At 49.3% G+C, this 26,446-nt stretch overlaps 9 protein-coding genes across 9 annotated transcripts; 7 read left to right on the top strand and 2 right to left on the bottom strand.

Moving 5' to 3' along the window:
• Window positions 1-413: 413 nt before the first annotated feature.
• Window positions 414-2,516, top strand: N7443_003095 (putative C6 transcription factor; the record flags this gene model as incomplete). Its single annotated transcript, XM_056883151.1, has 1 exon — window positions 414-2,516. One exon carries the CDS (start codon window positions 414-416, stop codon window positions 2,514-2,516), a length of 2,103 nt encoding a protein of 700 aa, XP_056744992.1.
• Window positions 2,517-2,808: 292 nt separating this feature from the next.
• On the top strand, window positions 2,809-4,074 carry N7443_003096 (Major facilitator superfamily domain general substrate transporter; the record flags this gene model as incomplete). Its single annotated transcript, XM_056883152.1, has 1 exon — window positions 2,809-4,074. One exon carries the CDS (start codon window positions 2,809-2,811, stop codon window positions 4,072-4,074), a length of 1,266 nt encoding a protein of 421 aa, XP_056744993.1.
• A 1,168-nt stretch (window positions 4,075-5,242) lies between these two features.
• On the top strand, window positions 5,243-9,076 carry N7443_003097 (GAF domain-containing hybrid sensor histidine kinase/response regulator; the record flags this gene model as incomplete). The annotated part of the gene is made up of 3 exons (XM_056883153.1): window positions 5,243-5,541; window positions 5,597-5,744; window positions 5,816-9,076. The coding sequence occupies 3 exons, from the start codon at window positions 5,243-5,245 to the stop codon at window positions 9,074-9,076; spliced, it is 3,708 nt and encodes a 1,235-aa protein (XP_056744994.1).
• A 1,183-nt stretch (window positions 9,077-10,259) lies between these two features.
• On the top strand, window positions 10,260-11,567 carry N7443_003098 (uncharacterized protein; the record flags this gene model as incomplete). Its single annotated transcript, XM_056883154.1, has 1 exon — window positions 10,260-11,567. One exon carries the CDS (start codon window positions 10,260-10,262, stop codon window positions 11,565-11,567), a length of 1,308 nt encoding a protein of 435 aa, XP_056744995.1.
• Window positions 11,568-13,090: 1,523 nt separating this feature from the next.
• On the top strand, window positions 13,091-14,073 carry N7443_003099 (sulfotransferase family protein; the record flags this gene model as incomplete). Its single annotated transcript, XM_056883155.1, has 4 exons — window positions 13,091-13,119; window positions 13,168-13,363; window positions 13,419-13,720; window positions 13,776-14,073. The coding sequence occupies 4 exons, from the start codon at window positions 13,091-13,093 to the stop codon at window positions 14,071-14,073; spliced, it is 825 nt and encodes a 274-aa protein (XP_056744996.1).
• Window positions 14,074-14,721: 648 nt separating this feature from the next.
• Window positions 14,722-16,475, bottom strand: N7443_003100 (SGNH/GDSL hydrolase family protein; the record flags this gene model as incomplete). The annotated part of the gene is made up of 10 exons (XM_056883156.1): window positions 14,722-15,021; window positions 15,069-15,305; window positions 15,362-15,421; window positions 15,477-15,570; window positions 15,620-15,707; window positions 15,828-15,949; window positions 16,002-16,054; window positions 16,121-16,157; window positions 16,217-16,223; window positions 16,277-16,475. 10 exons carry the CDS (start codon window positions 16,473-16,475, stop codon window positions 14,722-14,724), a joined length of 1,197 nt encoding a protein of 398 aa, XP_056744997.1.
• A 2,399-nt stretch (window positions 16,476-18,874) lies between these two features.
• On the top strand, window positions 18,875-20,435 carry N7443_003101 (acyltransferase family protein; the record flags this gene model as incomplete). Its single annotated transcript, XM_056883157.1, has 3 exons — window positions 18,875-18,985; window positions 19,039-19,666; window positions 19,723-20,435. The coding sequence occupies 3 exons, from the start codon at window positions 18,875-18,877 to the stop codon at window positions 20,433-20,435; spliced, it is 1,452 nt and encodes a 483-aa protein (XP_056744998.1).
• Window positions 20,436-20,852: 417 nt separating this feature from the next.
• Window positions 20,853-21,164, top strand: N7443_003102 (Esterase SGNH hydrolase-type subgroup; the record flags this gene model as incomplete). The annotated part of the gene is made up of 1 exon (XM_056883158.1): window positions 20,853-21,164. The coding sequence occupies one exon, from the start codon at window positions 20,853-20,855 to the stop codon at window positions 21,162-21,164; it is 312 nt and encodes a 103-aa protein (XP_056744999.1).
• Window positions 21,165-23,194: 2,030 nt separating this feature from the next.
• Window positions 23,195-24,341, bottom strand: N7443_003103 (uncharacterized protein; the record flags this gene model as incomplete). Its single annotated transcript, XM_056883159.1, has 2 exons — window positions 23,195-23,431; window positions 23,487-24,341. The coding sequence occupies 2 exons, from the start codon at window positions 24,339-24,341 to the stop codon at window positions 23,195-23,197; spliced, it is 1,092 nt and encodes a 363-aa protein (XP_056745000.1).
• Between the last annotated feature and the right edge of the window lie 2,105 nt (window positions 24,342-26,446).

Genomic DNA, 26,446 nt, shown 5'->3' on the forward strand with positions numbered 1-26,446 from the left:
GGGCTTTCTTTCATTTTTTCCTGGATTTGCAATGTATTTTTGGCTGCTCAAATGATTTAGTGTGGGCTTAGGCTACCCAGATCATTTTGTCCCTGACTTTTTTGGACTTTTTTGTTACTTGCCTGTAAATATGTCATAGAGCCAGGCTTTTTTAAGTATAGTTGAATATATGTATAAAAGCAACTTCAATTGAAATTGGGGGCACAACTGGGTAGACATTGAGTTGGCCATCTCGGCTTGGGGGTCACTGAGCGGTGACGGGATACGATTACTGCCGCACGGCTTGGCTCGAAGCGCCCTCAACTCTCACCATCGCCATGGAGAATATTACAAGTAACTCCCTGTGCAGGATGAATAAATTTTGAGCTGAAAATGACAAGGGTTTCGCGAGTTTCTTGATCGTGATAGCTTGGATGTTCACTGATAGGCCAAAAGGTAGCGGGCCGGTCCCCATTGCACCGGCTCCTACCCGGGAAGCCTACGAGGCAACCGACAACGGAGACTCAATACAGAATGTGATGCCCTACACTTGCCAGACCTGTGCCAAGCGAAAGGTCAAATGCGACAAAGTGGTGCCGATCTGTTCCAGATGCCGCAAGGGCGGGTTCGAGTGCATCTACCAGACACCCCAACCACGATCTCGAAAAAGAAAAGTAAGCGACGATGTGCTCGAAAAACTAGCCAAATATGAGCAGATTTTGCAGCAAAATGGTCTGCTAGATGCCGAAACATCGGTCGTCGGAGAAATGTCTCCTCGGGACCAAGTATCGGCCAGTCACGTCAAGCCTGGGGCATCGAAGACCGGTAGGCTTTTGACTGGCCAGGGGAGATCGAGATATATCGACAGCCATATATGGTACAACCTCGGAGATGATGAGATTCAGCACATGTCTGATGATGAGGAAGAGGATGAAATGGCCCCCACTGATGCCGATCTCGTGGGAGGTATCGCACCGGATCCGTTGACGGGTGCGTTCCTAGGCCGTCAGCAAAATCTTCTTCAGTATCATCCAAATCATGTAAATGCCACACTGTTGTGGAAGATACATACTGAAAATGTGGAGCCTATCTGTAAGGTCCTACATGTCCCATCAACTGGCGAAATGATCCAGTCCGTTTCGCAACATCCTGAAATGGCGTCCAAGACCGAGGAATGTCTAATGTTCGCAATCTACCACTGCGCAGTCTTCTCAACGACGGAAGATGAATGCATAAAGCAATTCAGACAGGAGCGATCTACGCTGATGCAGCAATTTCATTCTGCTGCACGACAGGCTCTCGTGAATGCATCATTTCTCAAGACAACAGAAATCTCCGTCTTGCAAGCGCTGTACCTTTTCCTTCTATCCAGCCGTTACGTCTACGATCCACACACGTATTGGATCCTGACGGGAATATCCGCCCGCATAGGACAGCGAATCGGTCTTCACCGAGACGGAGAGAAGCTGGGTCTACCGCCATTTGACGTGGAGCTGAGACGGCGATTGTTTTATCAAGTTTTTCCGCACGATGGTAGAGCAAGCCAATCTGCAGGTATTGACTTTACCAGCCTGCCTGAAGCCTGGGATACAAAACCTCCCCTCAACATCAATGACAATCAAATTTGGCCTGGGATGACAGAGAGACCAGTCGAGCAAAATGGCGCAACCGATATGATTTTCTGTCTGTCCCGCGCATATGTTGGCAAGAGGCTGGCGAGATCGGGAAACCCAATCAATGGCGCAGCACCATGGAGCTTCCCCGATCATCACGAAGCCGAGAAGATCCTTAGCGCAGCGGAAGACGAAGTGGAAGAGAAGTTTATTCGTTACTGCGACATTGTCAATCCGTTGCATTTCCTTACTATTGGACTTGCGAGGTCCGGTCTGACGGCCATGCGGCTCAAACTCCGCCTCCCCAAGATTAGGGATCAAACTGCTAGCGATGAGGAGCGGCAGGATTTGTTCCAGCTCGCGCAGAAGACCCTGGACACTGATGCAGCAGTCCATGCGCATGGGGGCACCAGCCGGTTCCAGTGGCACATCAAACCGTTCTTTCTGTGGGGTACGCGAGACTCGTTCATATTCATCCTGACTACATTGTCGAAACGACGAGACTTACTCTCCCGCGAACAAATTGAAGCCGCCTGGAAAAGCATAGCACAACTCTATCAGAACCACGATGAGCTCTTCGACGGTAAGCAGGCGCTGAATGTGGCTCTTCGACGGCTTGCTCTGCAAGCCTGGGATTCCTATCAGTCGAGCAGTGGTGACCTGCAACCGGAATTCATCGATACATTGCGGAGTCTGCGAGGGAAGAAAGAGAAGGGGCAAAGCCAGCGAGACAAATCGACGTGTCTTCCGCCCGATGCAGCATCATCGAGCGGTCCCTCGCCTATGAGCGATATGATCACATCGCACGACAGTCTGTCAGGGAGCATTACCTTTGACGTGGGTCAGAACCTCGAATTTGATGTGGATGACTGGATATTTTGGGATCAGCTGATTCAGAACCAATCACTGGGTAGTCAACAATGACCTTGCGAACAACAAAGCTTGGAACTATTTGTGACACAACAAGCACCCGAGATAGGGTGGTCTACGGCAGACGTGATTGGCCTACAGCTCGGGTGCTCGGCGTCCGAGCAGAAAGTCAGCCTCCGCCTCTTAACCAATTAGAGGCTGTATTGCTTCGGGTCTCGCTACGTTGATGCGAAGATGCATCGCTGGACCGAAGCTATATAACGACCACTTATTCTTCTCGTCATTATGAATAGAGGTATTAATTTTAAATAAAGGACTCTCTATCAAAACCATCAGCAACACAACCATGTCAAATTTGCGAGTCATGATCGTGGGCGCCTCCATCGCTGGCCCAACAGCTGCCTACTGGTTCGCCAAAACCGGAGCAAAGGTCACAGTCATCGAGCGATTCCCTCAAATGCGAACCAATGGACAAAATATCGACATTCGAACCGCAGGCGTTTCGGTAATGCGGAAGATGCCTGGCATGGAGGAAGCCGTGCGAGCCAATCTGCAGCCAATGGACGGCATCAGTATCGTGCGCGACGATGGCCGGCCTTACGGAACCATGAGTTCCACCGGTAACCCTGATCGTCAGTCGTTGATCTCCGAGTATGAGATTTTGCGAGGTGACCTGTCGCGCATCCTCTTCGACCTGAGCAAGACCCACGAGAATGTCAACTACATTTTCGGTGAGCAAGTTGCCTCCATACGGCATGACGAGAAGCCCGATGGACCTGTTCAAGTCGATTTCATGAATGGAACGCCTTCCGCGGAATATGATCTTGTCGTCGCCTGTGACGGAGCGACGTCAAGGACTCGGGCAATTGGACTTGGCTGTGGCGTGCGCGACTACATCCAACCTGTGAACTCATGGGCGGCCTACTTTTCCACCAAGAAGGACATTCTCAATGGAAGCCAGATCGGCAATGCGTACAGCGCCGTTGGCGGTCGTGCCATCGGCGTTGGTCCCGAACCTTCTGGTGGCAATCGCATCACGCTGATGGGCATCCACCCACGCACCGACCACGACGCAATGACAAAATTCCGCGAAGCAAACAAGCTCGGCTCCGATGCACTTAAAGTCTTTGTTGCTCAACATTTCAAAGGAGCAGGCTGGAAATGCGACGAAGCCGTACAGGGCATGATGGAAGCTGATGACTTCTACGCCAGTGAATGGATGCAAGTCAAAACACCAAATCTATATAAAGGTCGGTTTGTGATGGTCGGTGATGCTGGCTACGCGCCTGGTCCGACTGGTACAGGCACGAGTCTGGCCATTGCTGGGGCCTACATACTGGCAGGCGAGATTGGAAAGCATCGAGGTGATCTGGCGGCAGGATTGCAGGGGTACGAGGAGCAGATGCGGCCGCTTATTAAAGAGATGCAAAAGATTCCACCGCTTGTTCCTGGGATGTTTGCGCCTCAGACGGCTTGGGGGATTTGGGCGAGGAACATGATCTTTGCGTTCATATGCTGGAGCAAACTCCCGTCGCTCTTCGATACATTCTTCGGGAATGCTTCTGCTCATTCCGATGGTTACAAGGTGCCGGAATATGAATGGGCCGCCTGAGGGCTCGCATTGGTGTCCTCTTCTTGTATCTTATTTTTGCGAATTCTCAACTTTCTGAACATAACTAGAATATAGACCAGCCAACCACTCATTTACTCTATTTATGATCTGGCGCATTGTGCGCCTGAGGCACATCGCGTATCATTTATTGAAAATCCAAGACCAAACATCTCCGCAAAATGAATCTTTGGCGCCCGTTTCGGTTATTCGCTTGGATTTCGGTAGGTCCACGCGCATACCTGGCGAGCTGTAACGTTCCATCGTAGACCGGCGAGACCCCGACCAGCAAATCAAGCTCTTGAGCAGTAAAGTGGGGCCTAAACTAACATTTTCGAGGCAAAGTCAATCCAAAATAGGCCTGCATTTTATTTGATGAAATGCAGCTTGGCTAAAAGCTTCTTGGCAGCGGTGTTTAGGTACGGTACTTAAGAATGTCTAAAAAACAGCCGTAATACTATCATTCCCGTATGGAAGGTATCTCAGAACAAACAAAGCAAACATATTCAGCCCCGAGGGTACGTAGCCAGCTTGCAGCCCCGCACCCAAACGTGTCATGGAGGAGCAGAGATCACAGTTGAAAATCGCCCGCTGAACAATGGTGTTCTACATTCGGTCTAAGATACAGATAGTTGTCAAGATTCCTCAGGCCCTGGATGCTTGAACAGCTGATGATTGATATCATAAATAGTCCAAGAACTGCGCTCTCGACTTTTGCGCCAGCCTCTTTCTCTGCAGTATCTCAGTAGACTTCCTAGCCACGGTCCACTGTCAGGTGGTCCCTGAAAATAGCTATAGGCAAGGTTGGTTCGGAAGCCCAAATCCATGGGCTGCAGGGGCCCTCTACCCTTGCCAGCACACCCCCAACATTCAGGCTATGGAGGCTGCGCCAGTGATCGACCAGATGGACCAGTAAGCCTATCGCTGACTAGCTTCTTCAACACAATTCACGTGATTGTATTCCACGTACCGCTCCATAGCGAACACCTACGTCATGTAATAGAACCCATCATCTGCGACTCTGGGGGCTTCTGCGTGAAGAAAAAACTTCTGTCCATTCAATCACCCCGCACCATTTTCAACCAAAGCGACTTTTTATTTAATAGCCGAAAAACCGGGCAACCTAATCTTTACTCACCGGACGAAAGAAAAACACGATTACATACAGGCTATGAATGATTCGGATGCGCAGACTCTCCGTGACCACGATGCCGACCGACAGGCTCGCGAGGTCTACCGGTATTTCCAGCCAGCAAATCCGGCGGCGTTGAACGCATCATGGCTTCCTTTTGGAGACGACTCGGCATCTATACCGGACCTGTCGACGGCTGCTACCTCCGTTGTCCACGACAAGTCAGCTCCAGAGAGTGACCCAGCTGAAGCTAGCAGGTTCTGTAGCCCGAACACGACTTTGACATCATTTGCACAACTTGCAGCCTTACGCCTGAACGCACAGCGTGCCTTTATTACGTGCGTTAAGCTACTGCTCTGAGACCAACTTATGGCTGACTTTTGTTTTGATTAGAATATTGAATCGAGATTTTCAATTCATCTTAGCCGAAGCGACAACAGATACTAATATCGGAAGCTCAAAATTGGCATTTGGGAAGAGAGATCAACTTTTCGCAGGAACATCAACATTGGAAAATAGCTCAAGCTGGAATATATGCCGGGTAAGGCCACTCAGCCAGCGAATGCTATCAGCCATTGTCCGCGCCCCATCTAATCGATATTTTTCAAACAGGAGACAGTTGAAATTTCCTCAGACAAGCAAGATAACGAGCAAGATATACAAGATCGCTTTTTGATTATCAACGACCTTTTGCAGCACGATCGCTTCAGACAATTGCCCTTCGTAAAAGAAGAGCCCCACTCCCGCTTTTATGCCGGAACACCCCTGACAACCGATGATGATATCAATATAGGCTGCTTGTTTGTGTTAGATTCTAAGCCCCGTGAAGGTTTGTCTGAAAATGAAAAGGATGCATTGGGTACAGCAGCAGCAATGGTTATGAACTATCTTCATGTCAGCCGTCAGGCCATAGAAGGGCGCCGAGCCTCGCGTCTGTCGCAGGGCCTCCGTCTTTTCGTCGACGGCAACTCTAGTTTTTCCGATAGCTCTCACATGTCTCGGTCAAATAGTTCCAGTTCCACTCGGTCTTCACGGGTATCTGCTTCCCGTGAAACGAGTCGATCTACAATCTCTCGCAAGAGCGACTTCGAACCTCCCTTGTCACACGCCGAGAACAGTCATACGCGGCTTCAAAATGACCACTTCCGCTCTTTAAGCCCACCTGTAACTGAGTGGGCATACAAAGAAATTTCTACCGCAGCAACATCATTTCCGAACTTGCCGCCAGGCGACAATTCGTCAGTTTCCTCAACAAGCAACGATTGGATTTTTCAACGGGCCGCGAACCTTTTGAGACAAAGCCTGGACTTGGACGGTGCAGGTGGTGTGATGTTCTCAAGAATTACTGACTCCGCACCAGACTATATGGTGGGCAGTCGTCGGAATTCCACTGATTCTACTTTTTCTGCGCCTGTTCTTGCGATATCCACTAGAGATGACCCATTATTTTATAAAGCAGTCTCCAAGGAGTCATTGCCAGCCGCCAATTTGGACAACGACTTTATAACCCAACTGACTGTTCGCTACCCAAGAGGGAGACTTTGGTCATTTCACAATGATGGAACTTTGACCACCTCTGACGAGGAGCAATCTATCAGCGCATCTCGGAAACAGCGAAATAGGTCGAGAGTTTCAGAATCTAGCAAACTGAACAAGTTCTTCCCTGATGCGTGTCAGGTCATGTTTGTCCCGCTATGGAACGCAACGAATTCCCAGTGGTTTGCCGGGTGTTTCTGTTGGACTCCTCAACCAACGCGAATTTTCAATCGCGCTGTTGACCTGAGCTCAATATTTGGTTTCGCTTCATCTCTCATGACCGAGTACAGCCGTGTCGAATCAGTCATTGCGGACCGTCAGAAGGGGGATTTCATAAGCAGCATCTCGCACGAACTGCGCAGCCCCCTGCATGGAGTCTTGGCTGCCACCGAGCTGTTGGAAGATACCGAATTAGATGAATTTCAAGACTCTCTCATTGAGACGATCAATGCATGCGGCCGAACGCTCTTGGATACGATGAATCAAGTCTTGGATTTCAGCAAAATAATGTCATTGGAGAGGCGGAAGCGCAGATCTGGGCGCAGAAGAGATCCGTGGAAACGAAAACAGGCAGAGGAACCCCCAGCGCGCATGGATCCATTCGTGTCGACAGATCTTGCCACCTTGACAGAGGAAGTTGTGGATAGCGTGTGTTTGGGGCATTTTCATGTACAACGGTCATCAACGTTCAGAAACCATTCGCCAACTTTGCATTCCAAGCCGGCCGAAGAGGATGACGAAGCTACAACTCATTCAGGAGTGGACGTTGTCGTCAAAATTAGCAACAGTGACTGGCTCTACAAACTCCAGCCAGGATCACTTAGGCGGCTGATTATGAACCTTCTGGGCAATTCTTTGAAGTACACCAAGGAAGGTCTGGTGACTGTCTGTATTGAAGCTACTCAGCGGTCTTACGCTCGCTCCCAACCTCACGAGCTCGAAGATCTAGTCACTTTGACAATCTCGGACACAGGTAGAGGCATATCCAGTGAATATCTTCGGACACGTCTGTATACTCCATTTGCACAGGAGGATACCTTGTCAGTAGGTACTGGTCTCGGACTGTCAATTGTTCGCGGTATTGTGGAAACGCTTCAAGGATCCATCAACATCCAAAGCCAAGTGGGCCAAGGCACTACTGTGAAGGTGTCAATTCCCCTCGCACGTCCAGGAAAAGAGGACAGCCTGCTACCAACACTTCACATGGAAAGTTTAGTTCAAAAGATACCCGCGACATCCTCTCCATCTCGTCATGTGGAATTTACTGGGAAGCGTGCTGCGATTTGGGGAGTTGACCCTTCTCTCCTAATCAATGATCCGTTCTGGTCTTCGATCATTCAGTATGTCACCGACTGGTATGGCCTACAAATTGTGCCGTGGTCAGCCAATGAGAATGTCGATATTCTATTTGCCGACGAACGCGACTTCTCTGAAGAAAAATTGCAGCACTTCCCCACCGAATTACCACGGTTGATCCTATTTTGTAATGACCCTGGCAGCTCTGGTGACTCCAGGGCCAAATGGTCTCATCTAACTGACTCTTTGGTAATTCTACGTCGACCTTGCGGCCCACGAAGACTCGCCAACGGGATCCTTAGCTGTCTTAACTCAACGCCGACAACTCCCTCGCCGCGCCATTCCAGTCCTGAACAAGGATTTGAGGTCCCAGAGCGACCGAAGCCTTCAAACACGTCTCGGTTTGCCAAAGAACCTACTCTCTCATCGTCTGAACATTTGAGTCCATTGGCCCCTAAATTACTCAATACCAGACCGGTCTCGTGCAATTGGGGAAAATATCCCACCAAACGTGACGTACCTGTACTGTTCTCAGATGCAGAATTGTCCGGTCACGCCATGTCTCGCAATACCCCTACCCCCTCGGCTACGTTCTCATCCTCTGGCAGTCCCGCTGCCATAGATATCTCATCTGCGCGCCAAAGCAGACCCCGGGTGTTGCTGGTAGATGACAATGAGATCAACCTTCGTCTTCTACTAACCTTCATGAAGCACCAGAAAGTCATGACCGTTGACACAGCTGACAATGGCAGAGTAGCGGTTGATGCCGTGGAAAGAAATCTGCAAGGATACGACCTTATCTTTATGGACATTTCTATGCCTATCATGGACGGAATAGAAGCAACTCGCGTCATTCGCGCGCTTGAAAAAGAACGCGAGGGATGTGTTCCCGCGAGAATTGTCGCCCTTACTGGACTCAGCAGCTTGCGTGATGAGACCAAAGCTCTGGATGCAGGAGTGGATTTGTTCCTGACGAAGCCTGTTTCGTTCAAGGAAGTATCGCGTCTGATCGCTGAGTGGGAAACTACATCCTCAAACTGAAACATGGCGATCCGTTTCTTGACTTCGAAGATGCAGGTCTAGCCCAGTTATGTACATAGAAGCTAGGGAGGCAACTTGTCAAACCTGTCGATGGCGTAAGTTTGCCTAAGCACCAAACTATTTAGGTAAGTTATTTGACGCGCGACGAGGAAATACTCACGGAGCAGGCGTCATCAGCAAACAAGTCAAAAAAGAACGCTATCATCCTTCATTCGTAACAGTTCAGCATAGGGCAAAGTGGTCTTACGTACCCATGGCCACATCGCATAGTCTATCTATATTTGAAGACTAAGATATGACGCTAACTATCCAGGATTGCTAACACGCGAGGAAATTCTTCCATTTTTTGAGAACAACATAGGCTCTCGCAACCTTGGACATATCTTCCCAAGTTTCCTCGTGTGCATGGAGATTTATATCGTATAATTTGGATTGTAGACTGAATACCACTTTTGTTATTTGACGGAATCTTGAAATTCATGCTTAGCGAGAAACTGGTAAAGAAGCTTTGGGGTGAGGGGCAAAACCAGGATCTCCCAAATCCCTTGTGTATTTCTTGTAAGATTTACAGTGATGATCACATGATTCATACCGTACGCTTGAGTAATTTAAAATAGTCTAATACAAATATGGACTAGCACGAGGAGAAATATGCAGGGATCAGCTAAGTTCTGAACCAGTGGAAAACAAGTAAACAACCATTTTGGGGGTTTACCTCAAAAATTCCCGTACCATTTTCCAAATAGCCGAGGATTTCGTGTCGCGTGCTAAGTGGGTTGGGAATTAAATGAGTGAATCCTGTTATGAAATTAGCAACCTAGAAAGGAGAAACAAAATGTCTCGCAGCGAAGCCCCTGGTCCAATGCAACGCCGGGAGAGGAACAGGAACCAGCAAACAACAACAGACCAATCGGAATCAACCTAACCAGGCACAAGGTAATATCACGGAGACACATTGGCCTCTTAGCGATGCGGAGGTGTCAAGACAGTTAATGATCGGCAAGAAGAAAGTTGAGAGTGGATAGTCGATCCCACAAGGCCTTGAATTAAACTCCGAGGTAAATCGCGATGCGACCATACCTAAGGTTGGAGCCTTGCTAGGCATTTTCCACTCGCCCGCAATGGCTATAAATGGGCATTTCTTCTCAAAATTTGCTAATTTTGGACTCTGCGCATCTTCAACATGGCCCTATCTTTCGCGGTTCTCAGCCTTGGCCTTGGCCTTGGGGCCGTCGCGGCCCCCACCTCTTCCGGTATGGACAACATCAAGAATGTCGTCGTGCTTGTGCAAGAGAATCGGTCTTTTGATACCCTCGCCGGTGGTCTCACGTACAACCCCGATATCGATGGCTTGGTCAACCAAAAATACTGCAACCCCGCCAATGTCTCGGTTCCGAGCTCAGAGGATGTCTGCGCGGCTGGTATCGCGAAAAACATCGCATCGGACGACCCCGACCACACGATCACTGGCGTAAACATGCAAATTTTTGGGAATTACCACCCGAAAAGCAGCTCCAAGTCAACCATGAGCGGTTTCGTTACCGAGCAGAGCTATATGTACAGTTTGCAAAACGACATGATGGAGGCTGCCGAGGTCATCAATTACTATGAGCCTGATCTTGTGCCTGTCACCAACGCCATGGCTGAGAACTATGTCCTGTTTGATCGCTGGTTCGCTTCGATTCCGGGCCCAACGGACCCCAATCGCGCGTACCTGACCTCGGGGACTTCACACGGCCACGGCGACAATGGAGAAGTGTTCTACAACGCCGGCATGCCCCAGAAATCCATTTTCGAGCAACTTTCTGAGAAGGGGATTTCCTGGATCAACTACGAGAACACAACCAATATTGGGGCAAGCAGTTTCCCGCCTGATGCTATGTTCTATGAGTGGACGGCTAAATCCGCTACGGACAAGATTCTTCCTCTGAGCCAATTCTATGAGGATGCTAAGTCTGGTAACTTGCCTCAGTTCACCTGGATCAATCCCGAGTGCTGCGATTACATGTCCATGCATCCGAAGTCCCCTATCAATATGGGGGAGAACTTCATGAAGGGCATCTACGAGGCGATCCGCAACTCACCCCAGTGGAATGAAACCTTGTTTATCATCACATGGGATGAGCATGGCGGATTTGCGGACCACGTTGCGCCCCCAACTGGAGTTCCCCCGGGTGACAGCCTGCCGTATGTTGAGAAGGCGAACGATGGCAAAGACTATACTTTCAATTTTGACCGTCTTGGTGTTCGCGTTCCGACTTTGTTGATCTCACCTTGGGTTGAGAAGGGCGTTGTTCAAAATAAGCCTGGCCCTGGAGAGAATGAGTTTACTCACACTTCTATCCTGAAGTTTGTATCTGAGCTGTGGGGCTTGGATAGCTTGACGCCTCGTGTGGACTGGTCACCTTCATTTGGGAGCTTGATCACGAATACTTTCCGTGATGATACTCCGGAACAGCTTCCCAATGCCGCTGGATATCCTCTTCAGTGATGGAGAAGAAAGCTTGACACGCTCTGTAATGTGTGTATATAGGCTATGCCATAGTCATAAATGGTGTCATAGACTAGATGTACAGGGATATTGTCCAAATTGAGTCATCAACTTGAAATTAACATTATTCTTGGGATTAGATTGAAATCTCCAAAAAGAGCAAGCAACATGACACTAGCAATTGGGCCCCTCTATGCAGCGATTCCGAACTAAAATTGGAACTAAAAAGTCCCCCTTTAACGTGGCGCAAAACTGCATTTCTAGCGGTGGGAGAGTAGTCGTGAAAGTATTTCATGTTTCATTTTCAAACGTCTGACCATTCTCACCAGGGGCGAAATTGAGACTGGTTTCCAAAGGGCCATTTCGGCCAGATCTTTTTCAAGGGCAACCATAAGGGCCTCTCAGGTGAATATTAATCAACGTGTTGAACCAGGTGGCAAGTTTGAATGCACCAGTACTTACCCGAAATAAAAGGAAACAATGGAGCTCCTGGGCTACGCATCTTTTATTTTCATTCATCTGCCCATCAACATGTTGTTTTACATTCATGTAGTGCCTTTCATCCGTCCGGAGCAACTGTGTAGGAACAAGTACGTTCCCATCGCCGGGGGTGTAGACCTTGGCGACTCGGATCCCCCAGTCAGAGTAACACAGAGCCCTCCAGTCATCAAAGGGGGTCGTAGATGCCGTGTTCTATTGACGATATCATCCAGATACATGATTGCCTTGGCTTTCTCATACGATCAATCATTGAAGCCCGTAGGTATGGCCCCGTCGATTTGACTTTGCAGCTTCCTCAATACTGCAGGGCTCTTGCCAAGTTAGTACAGCGTCGATGCTAAGGCTGTTGCTGTTGTTTCATCGCCAGCAACCGGACAAGTCAATCCATGATTGATATTTTGCCGGTGCACGTTTGTTCTATTGTCTACTCTTTCAGCTCCGCGGCACTCGCCTCAGGGAGCTCCGAAAAGCATTTTTCTTGTCGAAGTGGCCTGCATTTCGCTGGAATTATTGTTTCTTTTCGTTTCTTCTTCTTCCAATGAGAGGTCTTAATTCATATAAACCCGACATAGTGCATTTCTCGAGACCGTGACATGCTGCAGCTTGCAATGAGGTTGCGTTGATTGGCGAGGAAACCTGGAGTCGAAGACACGTCCTGTTGGGGGACCTTACAGTATACCTCGGCCATTGAGCGTCGAGTCCTGCAGCGGGCAAATGTAGCTAGATGGTCTGCTACGTGTTCTCGCGGGGCTGACTAAGACCTCAGTATAATCGAAGCAGATTAGTCGCACTTGGGAGAAGATAAGGGAGAAGATGTACGTAGTGCGGCTGAAGTTGACTGCGAGGCGTTGCGCTCTTTGGCCCCCAATGTATTCCAACCCGAATAACACGGGGGTTCCCCTCTTTTGCCCCCCTGGAGATCTTGAGAATCTTGACAGTTCTGACCATCCCGATACTCCCATTCACCTGTCACACCATGTCGCGCAAGATCGATCAGGTCCGAACCTACTGTCAGGCAACCAATGAAAGTGGTTGTTGCCAGCCCCAGTCGGTAAGTCGTCATTGTTAGGTAGTAAGCAGTCAGCTCACGCTTCCACAGATCGGGGACTTTAGGTCTCTATCGAGCGATGCAGATATTGGGATACAAGGCATACCATATGTTCGAATGTGTCATTGTGAGAGGAAAAGATCACATGGAAATCTGCGAAGAGGCTGTCGTCGCCCAGAACAACCGCTTCTCCGGCATCAAGCGTTATGATCGGGTGGACTTTGATAAATGGTTTGCCGACTACAACGTAAGAAACTTGCAATGAATGGTTGAATGCGCCAAGACTAAGTCGTTGTATTCAGTGTCTGGTCGAAATACCTTCGTTTGTGGGCCCGGCAATTATCGAAGCGTACGTCGAGGAACCCGATGTGAAGTTTATTCTGGTGGAGAGAGAGCCAACGAAATGGGTCACCTCGCTGAACAATTCTGGGGGTAAACTAATAAAAACGCTGCATGGTTTCCCCCTCGTCTTTCTGAAGTACTTCGACGTCGTACTCTACCGCTTTATTACTCTCAACCAAACTTGTTTCTGGTCCTTCTCGGACGGCAATAATCCCAATGATCCGGACTTCGAGGTCGCGCTGCACAGAAATTATGCGGAATAGTATTGTCCAAATCAAAACTGCAAACCTTCAGAAGCTTTAACTGACCTGTCGCAGTATCGAAATGGTGAAGCGGACAGTCCCAGCCGACCGTATATTGCATATTAAGCTGGAGAATGGACTGGGCTGGGAACAGATCTGCCCGTTCCTCGGTGTGCCATTTCCCAAAGAGGACTATCCGGATCGGAACCAGCCTGAAAGATTCCAGGCCATCGCACAGGATTTCCTTCAGCCTCGTATCACTGCAGCTATAGCCCGTTTTGCATTTGTTGCTGTGCCGTCGCTAGGTGTCATTGGCTGGGCGGCAATAAAGTACGGACCATCGCTGGTCAAAGCCATGGGAAGAAACATTTGAAGACCAGAGGGGTAGTCGAAGTCGAAGAAACCCGCCAAGATAGTGACTAAATAGGGCTGTAGCTCGAATGGGAATGCCGGGTTACTTCCCAGAATGAACCCTCACTGTATCGAGAAGATTAAATATTGCTTGTCGCTGGAATGAACTTTTTAAGGGGACTGGCATGACACGTCTTATATGCGTCTACATCTCTGTCCCGTGTGTTATCCAGAAACAATTGCTTGATGGATCGAGCTATGTCATCAGTAACGTCTCCTGATGCTGACTGTCTCTGCTATTTCAGTGGCATCCTCAAAAGGCTGACGAAATCCAGGGACGAAGATAACAACTCATCATGCTTGTTCCAGATGAATCTTTTCTTTCTGGAATGTAAGCTGGAGAGTGAGATACATGCTGCTGGCCGGTCCTGGCATTGGGGTAAGTGAAATTTGATTGGCATCCGATGGAGGCTGTTTTGGGTACGAACGGGTAGGAAAGGCACCTCCAGCCGCCCAACTACTAGAGGCTACACTGCCTCCCCGGTGTAGAACAGGTCAAGCATAATTCACAAATGTTCCATGTACATAGTCCTGTATTATACAACGAAAGTCCCGTGACAGGAACTAACAGTCTAGACATCCCCAGATATACAATCTTAAAACTTAGCGGTTAATACTCCTGCTGGTCATTCCAGTAGAGCGTGCCATGCTGAACCTCACCCATAGGTTCAAGATTCCACCTCAGCACGAGTCTCGTCCACTGCAACAAATGGCTAGCCAACTTGATATGTCCCACATCTGTAGGATGATTCTTCGGGTTTATATCATTATGTTGCAGAATGCCACTTGTATCGAAGTAGTAAACGAACCCGCGGTCACGGAAGTGGTCGTGGACCTTCCGAGTCTCTTCTTCGTATACCTGCGTCGGGACATATGACAGGCCTTCCTTGACCCACTGGCCCCATTGAGACTGTTAAGTGTTAGATTTGTCATCCTAGTAGTGAGGGGGAGACGTACGACGATGAGAACAACGGCGTGCGGCCATGTACTGTGGATGTCATCGATCAAGGCAACGTAGGCGTGGTAGAACTCGTTGCCAGGGATTTCGTTTGGATGGCGGTGGTCGTTGCCACCCATTTGGATCACGACGAGGTCTGCCGGTTGTTCGGCCTTGTTGTCAAATTTCTCAGGCTCGTGGCCGAAGAACTCGTTAGCGCGACTGCCGGGGTCGGAAGCGCGATTCCAATACCATGTCTGTTTGATGGACTGTTAGTTTGCTCGGCCGGGGTTTGGTATGGTTGGGGACATACCATGCCGTGGGCGTTGCCGCCGTAGCACTGAAGATCTGCCAAGCATGCGCCGGGGTAGGCCTGTTTCGAAGCGTGAGTATTGATGTGTATTCTTGGTTTTGTAATGTTTGCCTACTGTAATTGTGTGCTCAGCGTTGCCGAGTCCGGCGGCGAAGAGGTATCCCCACGATGAAATCGTCTCGTAAGTAGCAAATTGGCCGCCAGCGAGGCTGGTACGAGTTAATATAGGTTATCTGAGCCTAGTGATGATCAACTCACGATCCACCGATAACTTCCACCTTCTTCTCAAATCTCTTAGGGACCTGGAGACTTTCATCACTTGCGACGGAGACTCCGGCGATCTGAACTGTGGATGGATGTGAGCGGTGAAAGCGACAGCGGGTAAGAGAGACTTATCCGAAGCCCCAGTTAGTGACTGCGAAAAGGTTAGCGGAGGTATTTTCAAAGTTATGGTGAGTGATAGTACCTCTCATCTCAAAGACCTTGTGCTGCTTCACGAGATCTTCATCCAGCCCCAACTCTGGGCCCACGAACTGGTAGGTGGAGTCGGCGGTCACATTGGAGAATTGCCAGTCGAGCGAGCCAACACTATGAATGTGTTGAGAAGATAGCGTGAATTTTAAGTTTTCAGGTCACTTACCGATATGCGACCAGGACACCATCTGATGTGCTTTGGCCAAAACTTACAGCAAGCTGGCATATTGTTAGCATTGACGAAGCTTGGAAAGGCACGATGACTATCATGTCATGAAAACTTACCTGGCTTCCAGAAAATTCGACCTTGATTCCAGGTGCACTAGTGAAGTCAGGATCAATATCAACGATCGAGACCGGCAAGGGGGAGGGAACACCTACGACCACCCTAGATATCAGTTAGTATGACGAGATCGCACCTTCGAGGGTGATTTCACATACAAGAAACATGGTTGCTATCCCACCGTCCTTTGTAGGATATCTCCTCCGTGTCGGCACCATAACTGTGCCAGGAGTCGTCGAGCTCAATTCGCGGGGCTTGTCCGGGGTAAGGATCCTCCCTCACCTGGCCATTCTGTAGAATCGTAGCCGCGGCATGTAACGACCACAGTAGAGCCGAACCTAACCTCGCAATTCGCATTTTGTGTGATATGGGGTTCCTCGTTCCTAGGTACAAGAACACAAGCACCGTATATTTCTCACAACCGAGTGCTCGTGTGCTGCTCGAAGCGATTGAATGTGGTGAGAATACTAATAATGGCGTGATCTTGGCTGAGTACCCACTCGCCGCATCTGTCGTCCTGGACCACGGTCACCACTTCCCACTCAATTTACGAGCGGAATTTCAGTTCGAAAAAAAAGGGGGGAGGTCCGAGGATACGAAAATAGTCCGCTATTGACCGAATGTATTTCTTCATGGGTTGAGAGGTAATACTGATTTCTTGGCGGGTAGTGCCCAGCCTACGATGTGGGGAGGACGTGGAGCTTAACGGGCCTCTATGGTAAATTTGGGCGTGTGCCCAGCAAATGCCCAGAGCGCCATAGTGCGGCCTAGATGCTGATTTGCTGCAGGCTCCAGGGACCTGAGTCAAAAAGTCTTGGAAATTTGCCATTTCTGGGATCAGGGGTCCCCGTTCCCTGCTCCCCGGAAGTGGGCGAAAAAACTTTCTCTGCAGTGTACTTTAAACGATGCTAAAAGCCTCAATAAGCATCATAGATGCGATCGAACGTGCAAAGATTCACGAACTCAGCTCGTTGATTAGATAGCACCGGGTCAACGGTGATCATTCCCATCTGGACCCTGAGGAGTTCCCCACTTTCGGCTGGGCCGGAGTTCGCAAGTGTCCGAAACCCAGTCTTAGAGCGCTAAGCGCTCCACGGAAACCTTGAGGCGTTGCACTATTGCATGGCGGTTACGGCCGCTGTACCTAGGGCCCGGTTCGGATTTGAGATCGATCCAGGATTGGACTTGAAGAGATTAACCCCTGAACTCAAACCTGTCTAACGAAAACACGGCTATTGTCCCTGCCAAGACCGCCACAACTGAGACCGTCGGCGCTCGGGACGTCATTCAAGCTGAGTGGAGGTGAGACCGGGAGGCCCGCGCATATTCTGCGAATGAGCGGGCTTATTCCTGACTCCAGAGTCTCGTGTCTTGATGGCAAAGCCTGAAGAGGTGTAGACGAACTCATAGTCCAAAGCAGGATTTGCCCCTGCATTCCAGAAACGGATGGGCCTTGTGCCAAGACTGTATCGCATACCCGTGCAAACCCACTAGGGTCCAGGGCTCTGCAGATAGTGCGAATCTCCGCCGATCAAATCGCGTTCACTGCAGCTAGTATTAGGTCAAATTACGCCATTCTGCCACCACCTCATGCCATGATTCGTACAGAATTCCGCTCAAAGAATGAGGATAGATATTTTCCCGGGTACAATTATTGGTTTTCGTTTTTGGGAGCGAACACAGACTCGACAACCTCGTTTTCGCAAATGAAGTAACGCCTCACGACCGGGCACGCTGCCAAGCCAGAGAGTCTGTTCCACTCCACCGCTAAAAGTTGGGTCTCTGGCACCAGACAAATCACATGTTCCGGCACACAACGGTACCCCATAGGGCTGGTGCCAAGTCGTATCGGTGGCGAGATCAGCGCCAAGTTCTTGCGCAATTTTGGATGGCTTTTGGGCCATAGCGGGAGTCGAATCGGACAAGATGGTTCGTCGTAATTCCAAAATTGTTCCTCTGTCTTGGATTCAATCGTCGTAAGCTCGTTTCCCCCGGACCTCGCTCCGGTCGTATCTGGATAGATCGTGGGCGGCTTCAAATGTCCTCTTTTGGGTCATTTGGCCTTGATAGCCACTTTCGTGTCGGTACGAACTCCGGACTTAGTCGGATGATCATGTAAACCTGGGTCGGAGGGGACATCCCCAGATTACGTATCCGTCGGGGTCCCGGTAATTGTAGAGCCTCTCGTGCACAAATGCTTCACTTTGGCATAGCTTCAAGTGGCAGATTAGAAGATGTTACATCTCATGAAACGCCGTATCTGAAGGCTATCCAGGGGTCTAGTCGAATAATGCTTCACAATGGCCGTGGGATAATCCAGTTGTGGCAATAGATCTACTCCCAGTTGGAACAAATTTCTCGCCAGGCCCGCTGTCAAGCCGAGGACTCGGGGGCCTATGCATTGGCATACTCCACTCCGATTCGGCACTCCTATCTATTGCCTTATGAGACGAGAGACCCGCAGTCCATTTCGCGTTCAAAACCCCAGGGCCCCTCCACTCGTATCCCTTCCTTCTTTGTCTTGATCTTTTCCTTCCCTGCCCGTACCAGGCGTACATCCACCCGCCCCATCTTGGCGCGAACCTATTTCTTAAGAGAAGCTGATCGGTTTCGTTTCCTATACACTCGTTTACATTATACGCCTCGCCCTTTCCCCGACAGTCCTTCTCGTGCATATCTCTTCCGGCTAAGAGATTCATGCCTCGATGTTAGATTTTTGATTCGCAACCCCACGCTCACTTAGTCGATTGATCAATATGGAATATATCCAACCGAATTTCCTTTACAGCCGCATTTTGGACAACATACCTTGGAAGAGTGATCCAAATGTCAAGGGTGACCCTAGAAAAAGTGTGAAATGGATCGACGTATGTCTTGAGTTCTTTTTGTACGGTCAAACTACGACGCTAACGTGAACCAGGGCTTAAGAGGAATCGCCTCGTTCCTTGTTGTTCTTACTCACCTCGCGCGTGCATGGGATTACGACCTGTTTGCACCCCGTGATAATGAAGATGCCGCACCGCGCATTCTTCAGTGGCCCGTCCTACGAATCCCATGGCAGGGACGTCTCGGAGTTACCATTTTCGCCTTCTTGACCGGTTACGTGTGCGCTTTGAAGCCTCTCAAACAGGCTCGCAATCGCGACCTACTCGGCTCTTTCACATCTGTAGCCAAAAGCGCATTCCGCCGCCCGCCGCGTCTCATATTCCCTGCGACTATCGCCTTGATCATTTCCTGGGGCATGGCTCAGTGCGGAGCCTTCATTGCTGCCAACCGTTCAGACTGCTGGTGGTGCCGATATGCTTCTCCTGACCTGGCACCGACTTTCTGGGAGGAGTTTGTCCGGTTATTCAAGAACTTCTTGGACGTTTGGACCACCGGCTATATGGCATACGATGATCACCAGTGGGCTTTGCTTCCCCTGCTGAAGGCCTCCATGCTGGTCTACGTGATGCTTTGCATTGTCATGTTTGTCAAGTTCCGCTGGCGTCTGGCCATCTACCTGGGAATGCTTCTCTACTTCCACCAGGATGCTGCCAAAAACACAGGTACGTTTGATTTCCTGTCTCCATCTCCCTTCTGCACAAACACTAATACTCTCCAGAAACCTTCCAAATGCAGGCAATTTACGGCATGTTCCTTAGTGACCTCTCCTACGAGACCGCATTCAAAGAGTTTATCGAAACCCACAAATGGGGCCGCCGTGTCGTCTCGGCAACCCTCGTCTGCACCGGTCTCCTCGTTTGCTCCTACCCAGGTGAACACCCGGAGTGGGCAACCTGGTCAAACTATATGTTCGAAGTGGCCCATTACATCTTCCCACCGGACGTCAACATCGGCAAACGCTACTCCGCCATCGGCGTCGACCTGATCATCTTCGCAATCTACATCTCCCCGTCCACCAAAGACTTCCTCGCGAACCGCCTCCTTCTCTGGCTCGGCAAGCAGAGTTTCGCCGTCTACCTAGTCCACGGCACACTCCTGCGCACCGTGCTTTGTTGGATGCTATACGGCATCACCGGACAGCCTTGGGACGGCGATATAGTCGATGGAAATGGGAACCCCATTCTGGACGAGCATGGCGAGCCGCTTCACCCGCACTGGATCCCTATCCGTGCACCATGGGTCGTGGGGATATCGATCCCAACATGGATTGTACTGGTCTATATTTGCGCCACATTATGGACAACCTATGTTGATCCATTCTGTGCGAAGATGACGCAGAAGTTGGAGAAGATCATGTTTGAGGAGGATGAGAAGTCTGCTGAGACGCTGCCTCTTAATAACATGCCTATGACTGCCATGCCTACTGCATAGGAGGTTTGGTCGGGACGCATATGAATGCATGAAGCATATATTTATCTTTTCATTTCTTTCCTCCTTCTCGGGTGACTGTTCATATTGGCTTGCACTGAGGCGATAGTTGTTTATGCGATGGAGTTTAATTGTATATATAGCATTTCCGGAACATTTAAAACACTATTGAATAAAATTTGCATCTGTGATTGTATATCCATCTTCTGTCTGTCTCAACTGCGCGGTCTCTAACCAACAAAGCCAAGTGCTCAAACCAAGAGGTGACTAGCCGCGGCTTTGGACTCCAAATCCCGGGCCCAAATACCATCGACCGAAGCAGTGACCAATCGGGATATCGGGCTCTCGAAGACCTCAGAAATCCCTATAGGGCAGAAAGAAATCCCCTTCAGCCACCGACGCACGACTACAACTCTAGGCATGACTCGTAAAGATCGACGAACAGCGGAAGGTAGGCAGCAGGCACAGCGTTTTGACCTTGGCACCTGGAAGGGTCTCGCCCCACGTATTATGTCTGAGACGCAACAACTCATGCTCCTCACCCTTCAACTCATCATGTGGCGCTGCGTCTTTTCAGAATCCTTCGACTCATCATGTGGAGCTGCATCTTGTCAGAATCCTTCAGACGACAAGGACGGCCTGGCAAAGGCCCATGCAGCTGACGATGTCGATCGAACTCGGGAAGTGCCCGAGAGCTTCCCCCTGGTGGGTCGGAACGTGTCCCCAGACTGACTCTTTCGGGCCAAGAACCCTGAGCGGAATTTTCGGGCTATGGAAGTGGAGCGCAGGGCTGACAGGAATCTTAGTGTGTCTGTCACTAAGGTCCTCGAGTCGTCGTCTTGGCAGAGTGGTGGGTGGGTCTCGGATATGTACCCTGTTCCTTGATTTTGCGCTGGCTTGCCAAGGAGGCTATTTTGGGAGGCCTGAAGAGACACGTTCCGTTCCCTCATGGATGTGCATAGGAGAATGATGATCTAGCGGCCCTAGTATCGTACAGCAGTCAGTTCATCTTGGCAATGTAACCCCGATAACTGATACTACCCAGACTCCAATGAGTCCCCTTGTGTTCTCTCTCCATGGTCACGAAGTGTAAGATTCAACGCCCCAAGCAGTGAATTCCATCCAACTAGTTCAATTTCTTTTCTGGTGTGATCTCGGGTGTTGGCTTGCAAGGTATTTGCGGGTGGCAAGGTCGAGCTCTGTAGGGGGCAGTCAGGTCAACTGATGATTTCATTGAAAGGATCCCAGAGTTTCGAGATCGTGTTCTGTCTCGTGGCAGGTTGTTGCAACTTGAAGCCAGAATGGGGTGTTTGTGGATGCAGCCAGGCAGCAGGGAGTGACTTCCTATGGTTGTTTTGGACTACTCGGCCATATTCTTGTGAGCGTGGATCGGGGAATAGCTCTGGCCTATGATTTAAACAAAAACTTACTTTTATCTCTACCGCGAGAGGAATGGTGTCTCACGGCGGTATCTAGAAATGCACAGATGCACAAGATCGCACATGAACGGACAGCTACAGAGAGGAGCCCATTCACTACGATGTCTAAGGTATCAATGCCGGGCAGCTGGACAGGACTGTGATAAAATCGGTGTGCAACAATATCTGACTATTGCTGCTAGAAATGCAGCCTGACATTTTCAATCCTTAGTGGTGCTGGCAAACGAAGCGTGGCATATAGACCCGGGATCACCCAAGCCCCCACCCTCGCTCAGCACCACCAGCCGGTGGGCTTAAATGTGGAATACCCTATGTCGTAATCAGGATGATGCAAATGTTCAAGCTCAAGACTTCATGGAAGAGCGCCCGGTATCTGGTACCGGCAAAGGCCAAGTTGAACTCGATCCTGGGGAACATGAAACTATCGAGTCGATTCGTAGTATGCCTCCCCGAGGGTTGCAGTATTTACGCTTGCTCTTGGATCCGGCGACAGATACGGAGCGTTGGACGAAGTGGTCTGTCAATACCCTCGTTCGCGCCTGTCCGGCACTTGTAGGCATAAGGGGAGGTCAGAGGTAGGAAAGAGAGAGGATGAGGGGTTTAACATACATCAATGTCATTGATTCCGATGAGTGACAGCAGGAGGAAAGCGAGGGCAGTCTTTATACTGATGGATGAGACTGGCAGAATTGAAGATAAGGGAGCTTCCGGGATATTTATAGATAATTTGGTGCCTGCAGATAAAAGGTCAATGTCCGATCAGGCCAGATTGATGTGCCGTAGTGTCTGCATATGCCAGCTTCAGATGACTTTTCTCGGTGATAGCTTGCGAGACACCTGGTACGCAAATAGATCTACTCGACAGGGGATCTATCTCGGATAATCACTCCATCAGCTATTCCTTTAGGGAAGTATATGTAATATCCTGCAGTGAATCATTTCCTATACTCCTTCCAGAACCCACTACATCTCATCAAGTTCCAAAGTCTCCGTTGACTTCTAGAAGTCAGTGAAAAAGAGATTCAGCATCTCTGTTCCATCATTGTACCAATATCCGCTCCTAACATAACCGCTGTAAAAGCACCGTGGGATCTGACCATTGTCCGTTGTTGCTGTTACATCTACTGTTCCATCACCATTCAAGTAACAGTCAATGAGAGACGCGTAGTATGCCTTGAGCTCTGTCAGCGTTGAGAAACCGAGAACCAGGGCGGGGAGACTTACCTCCAGGTCAAAGCCATAGGTATCGGTGAGCTTGGTATAAACCCCCGTATCCATCTTGTTGTTTGCTCCATATGGCTGCTCCCAAGCGTCCGACACACACTATTGAGTATTAGCAGCTGATATCCTGGAATATGGGGGCACACAAACAGTGGATGGATCATCATCGCCACAGTCGTGGCTGTCGCTTGGTCGAGTCATGTAGAAGCAGCGGTATTCGCCATTCTTGGCTTCGAGGTAGTATGCTCCAGTCATGGTACAGTCGCTTTCGTCTACATCTTCTTCGCCCACGAGAACATACCAGGCCGTCTTCATGGCCACATCGACGAGTTTCTTTTCCTGTCCGTACGTTAGACCAGGCTCTTCATTGGAGCAGTCGGAATCAGAGACGTACCACATTATCAGCAAAAGTACTGTAGGCAGAGATGAATGAGGAGTTGTCTTTGTTCTCGTCGAGAAGAATGGTGCTGTCCGCGAAGAACCGGGATGTGCCATGCTCGAGGGTCGTGTAGGTGTAGATGGGGAGAGAGTCCGATTCGCCGTTGCCAGTAGCATTCTGAAGAATGCTAGCAACGTAATTACCTGCAGCTCCGACGATGTTCTTGAGGGTGTTTTCTACGGAGGTGGTATCGACACTGTCGGAGCCACTGCTTGTCAAAGAGACGTCAGTAAGGCCGGCAGAAGCAAACCCGATCATGCCTCGAAGTGGTTTGCTAAGGTCAATGCCAGTTGCAATACCACCGGCCATGCTGAAAGCGGCCGCGATCCATTTCGCCCATGTTTGATCTGGAGACACGCTTGAAAAATCTTTGGCAATTTGATCAATAGACAGACCGTCCAACCAGCCGTCCCAGAGTAACTGCTCGTGGACGGCGTTGATCTTGCTGTGCAGCAGACCTACTGATCGAAACACCCAGTAGGCCATAACAGAAGAATAATTAGAGCACATTGAGTCTGGGTCGCAGTCGCCACCAATATCACCACAACCGGTGAGTGGGGACGTACCCTCGTCACGGAAGACAACTTCCCAGATAGCATTCACCCAGTCACTCTCGCCATTCGGCATCGTGTCGAACATGATATCAAGCCAGTCTATCGCGCCAGTTGAATCAAGAATCGCCTGAACGCCATCAGTTGTGGAAGTGTCACCGGCTGTGCAGGTCGAGGCAGCTGAAGTTGTTGTTGTGGAGGTAGCAGCGGCTTTGGCTTTGGCTTCGGTCGGAAGGGCAAGAGAATTGGAAGTACCCATGATGGAGATGCTTCGCGACACTCTATGGGGCGGAGTGGCGAGGGCGCATGCTGCCAGAGATACAGCAAGGATGATGCTAGGTTGCATCGTGATGTGGGCAATAATTTACTTTTCTTTCAGCATACACTGATTGACCAGTTGATATTGAAAACTGGGCTGATTGTTGTTTGAATAGGCCTGATTGTGTCTGCTTTGCAGGGAAACACTTAGATCCCAAGTCCCGGTGCCCCTCTTATACTGGAAGAGGGACTTTTTTAATGAAGCTGCAATTTCCCGATGCTGTAAGTTCGAACAAATCTCCTGTCAGCTTACTGATCGGCATCACCTCCAGGACTACAGGTCAAAATAGATATGAATTAGTTATATTGCAGTCATCTATATCTCATGTCAAGAATCAATTTACACCTCAGGATACGGGTTCCAATTATGCTGGTTTAAATCGAATTGTCTCTCGCATTAGACTTGATAATTGAAAAGGAATTCATTGTACGCGTCGTTCCATCCTAAAAACATACAATTAAATTAGCCCAGGAACCCCCAAAATCAACCTTGAAACTGCATAAAGAAAGTCTCAAATGGTTACAAGATCGGCTGTCGTTCGTTTTTAGATACAAGCTTACAATATAAGCACTAGTGCTAAAGCGCCAGCAAGACAACCTGGGGCTGAGAGATCTCAATTAAATTTGCACGCTTATGGCCACTCTGAATAGATCGCAGCGGCACGTGTTGTCAATTCCAGACCCTTGAAACAATGAAGGAATTGAGGGCTCGAGGAGTTTAAGCTTCGCCCCCAAAGCCCTTGGGGGCGGGTTATCAAATAGAAACCTCCAAACCACTCAAAGAGCCACGCTGAATTCAAAGAACTGCTATTGGTCGGACCATCACATAGCTTCATTGCATTCAGAAAGACGCTATAGATATTCCCGGCGGCACTCCAGCCTAGACAAAGACTTTTCTTTGATTAGCTGAGATTTGATCCGTCCCATCAACCGTTGGATGCAGGTCATTAGATTTCAAAGTTCCCCGTTCTCGGCGCGAGGGAAATTTTCGTTGTGCAGAAATAAAATGGGCAGACTTCCGATTCCGTCATCATGCGAGGATCAACTTAGACTCGACTCGAAGACAAAAGCGCGCTTCAAAACCAGAAGCTTTGAAGTTGAGGTATAATGATATCGAGGCATTGACTACTGTTAATATGTCATTTGATGGATGGAGAATTAACGCTCAACTCTCGACAACGCATATATTCGAAAGCTTATTTGGCTTAGCGCATTGCCAAAGAAGGTTCTTTCCGTCATTCTAAGGTTTCCATCCCAGGAAGACATAACATACGGCCAGAATAGATTATCAATAAGGACCGTCCAGAATAGTCTTATGACCATTGAAAGCATTGGGGAGATCAGCGCACTTGTTCACGCTACCAAGCAAATATACTGATCCTTTACTCGCCTTCTTTGAATTTAGCAACCTTTGATCGCCCTCAAGTCCCTAGTTTGATTCTGTTCGCAGTGAATGGGATTCTACCCCTCTTCACCGCATCCCTTGCCTCAGCCTCCATGATAGATCTAGTTCCATAGCTTCCATCTCTAGAATCTACATCTCTCTCTTTTCCTCCTTCCTTCTTCAAAGATTCAAATCTGCTCACCGCTGAATTTCGACTAAAAATGTCAACAGCAGCCCTTGAGGTATTTTGAGCGACTTCGATGGTAGACACAGACGCGCTAGAGCCAATGAAATTTGAGCTGTGGGATTAGTCTAATGGTTCTTTGATTTAGTTTTTGCTTCATAGTATCTCAGGGCAGACTGAAACAAGAATTGCGTACAGAAAGTCTGACGTGAGACTTGAAGGAGCTCGAGACTGTAAGGGATCTGACTGACCTCCGTCTTAGGGCCATTGGGCGATTTATCAAGAATAGAACGCTGGGAGGTCGACCTTGGGCCAATCTGAACGGAAAGATCAGTCTAACCTTTTCTAAGACGACCTCTACAAAAATATTGTGAGAGCAGCTTGATGTATGAATTAATTTCTATAGTTGGTTGTTACTTTTTTCTATACTTAACAGGCGCCCTTCCCTCATTATCATGCATTATCCGCCCACAGCTTC

Source organism: Penicillium atrosanguineum (assembly GCF_028827265.1).
Source record: "Penicillium atrosanguineum strain IBT 20685 chromosome Unknown utg000002l_segment0_segment0, whole genome shotgun sequence".
Classification (NCBI taxonomy): Eukaryota; Fungi; Ascomycota; class Eurotiomycetes; order Eurotiales; family Aspergillaceae; genus Penicillium; species Penicillium atrosanguineum.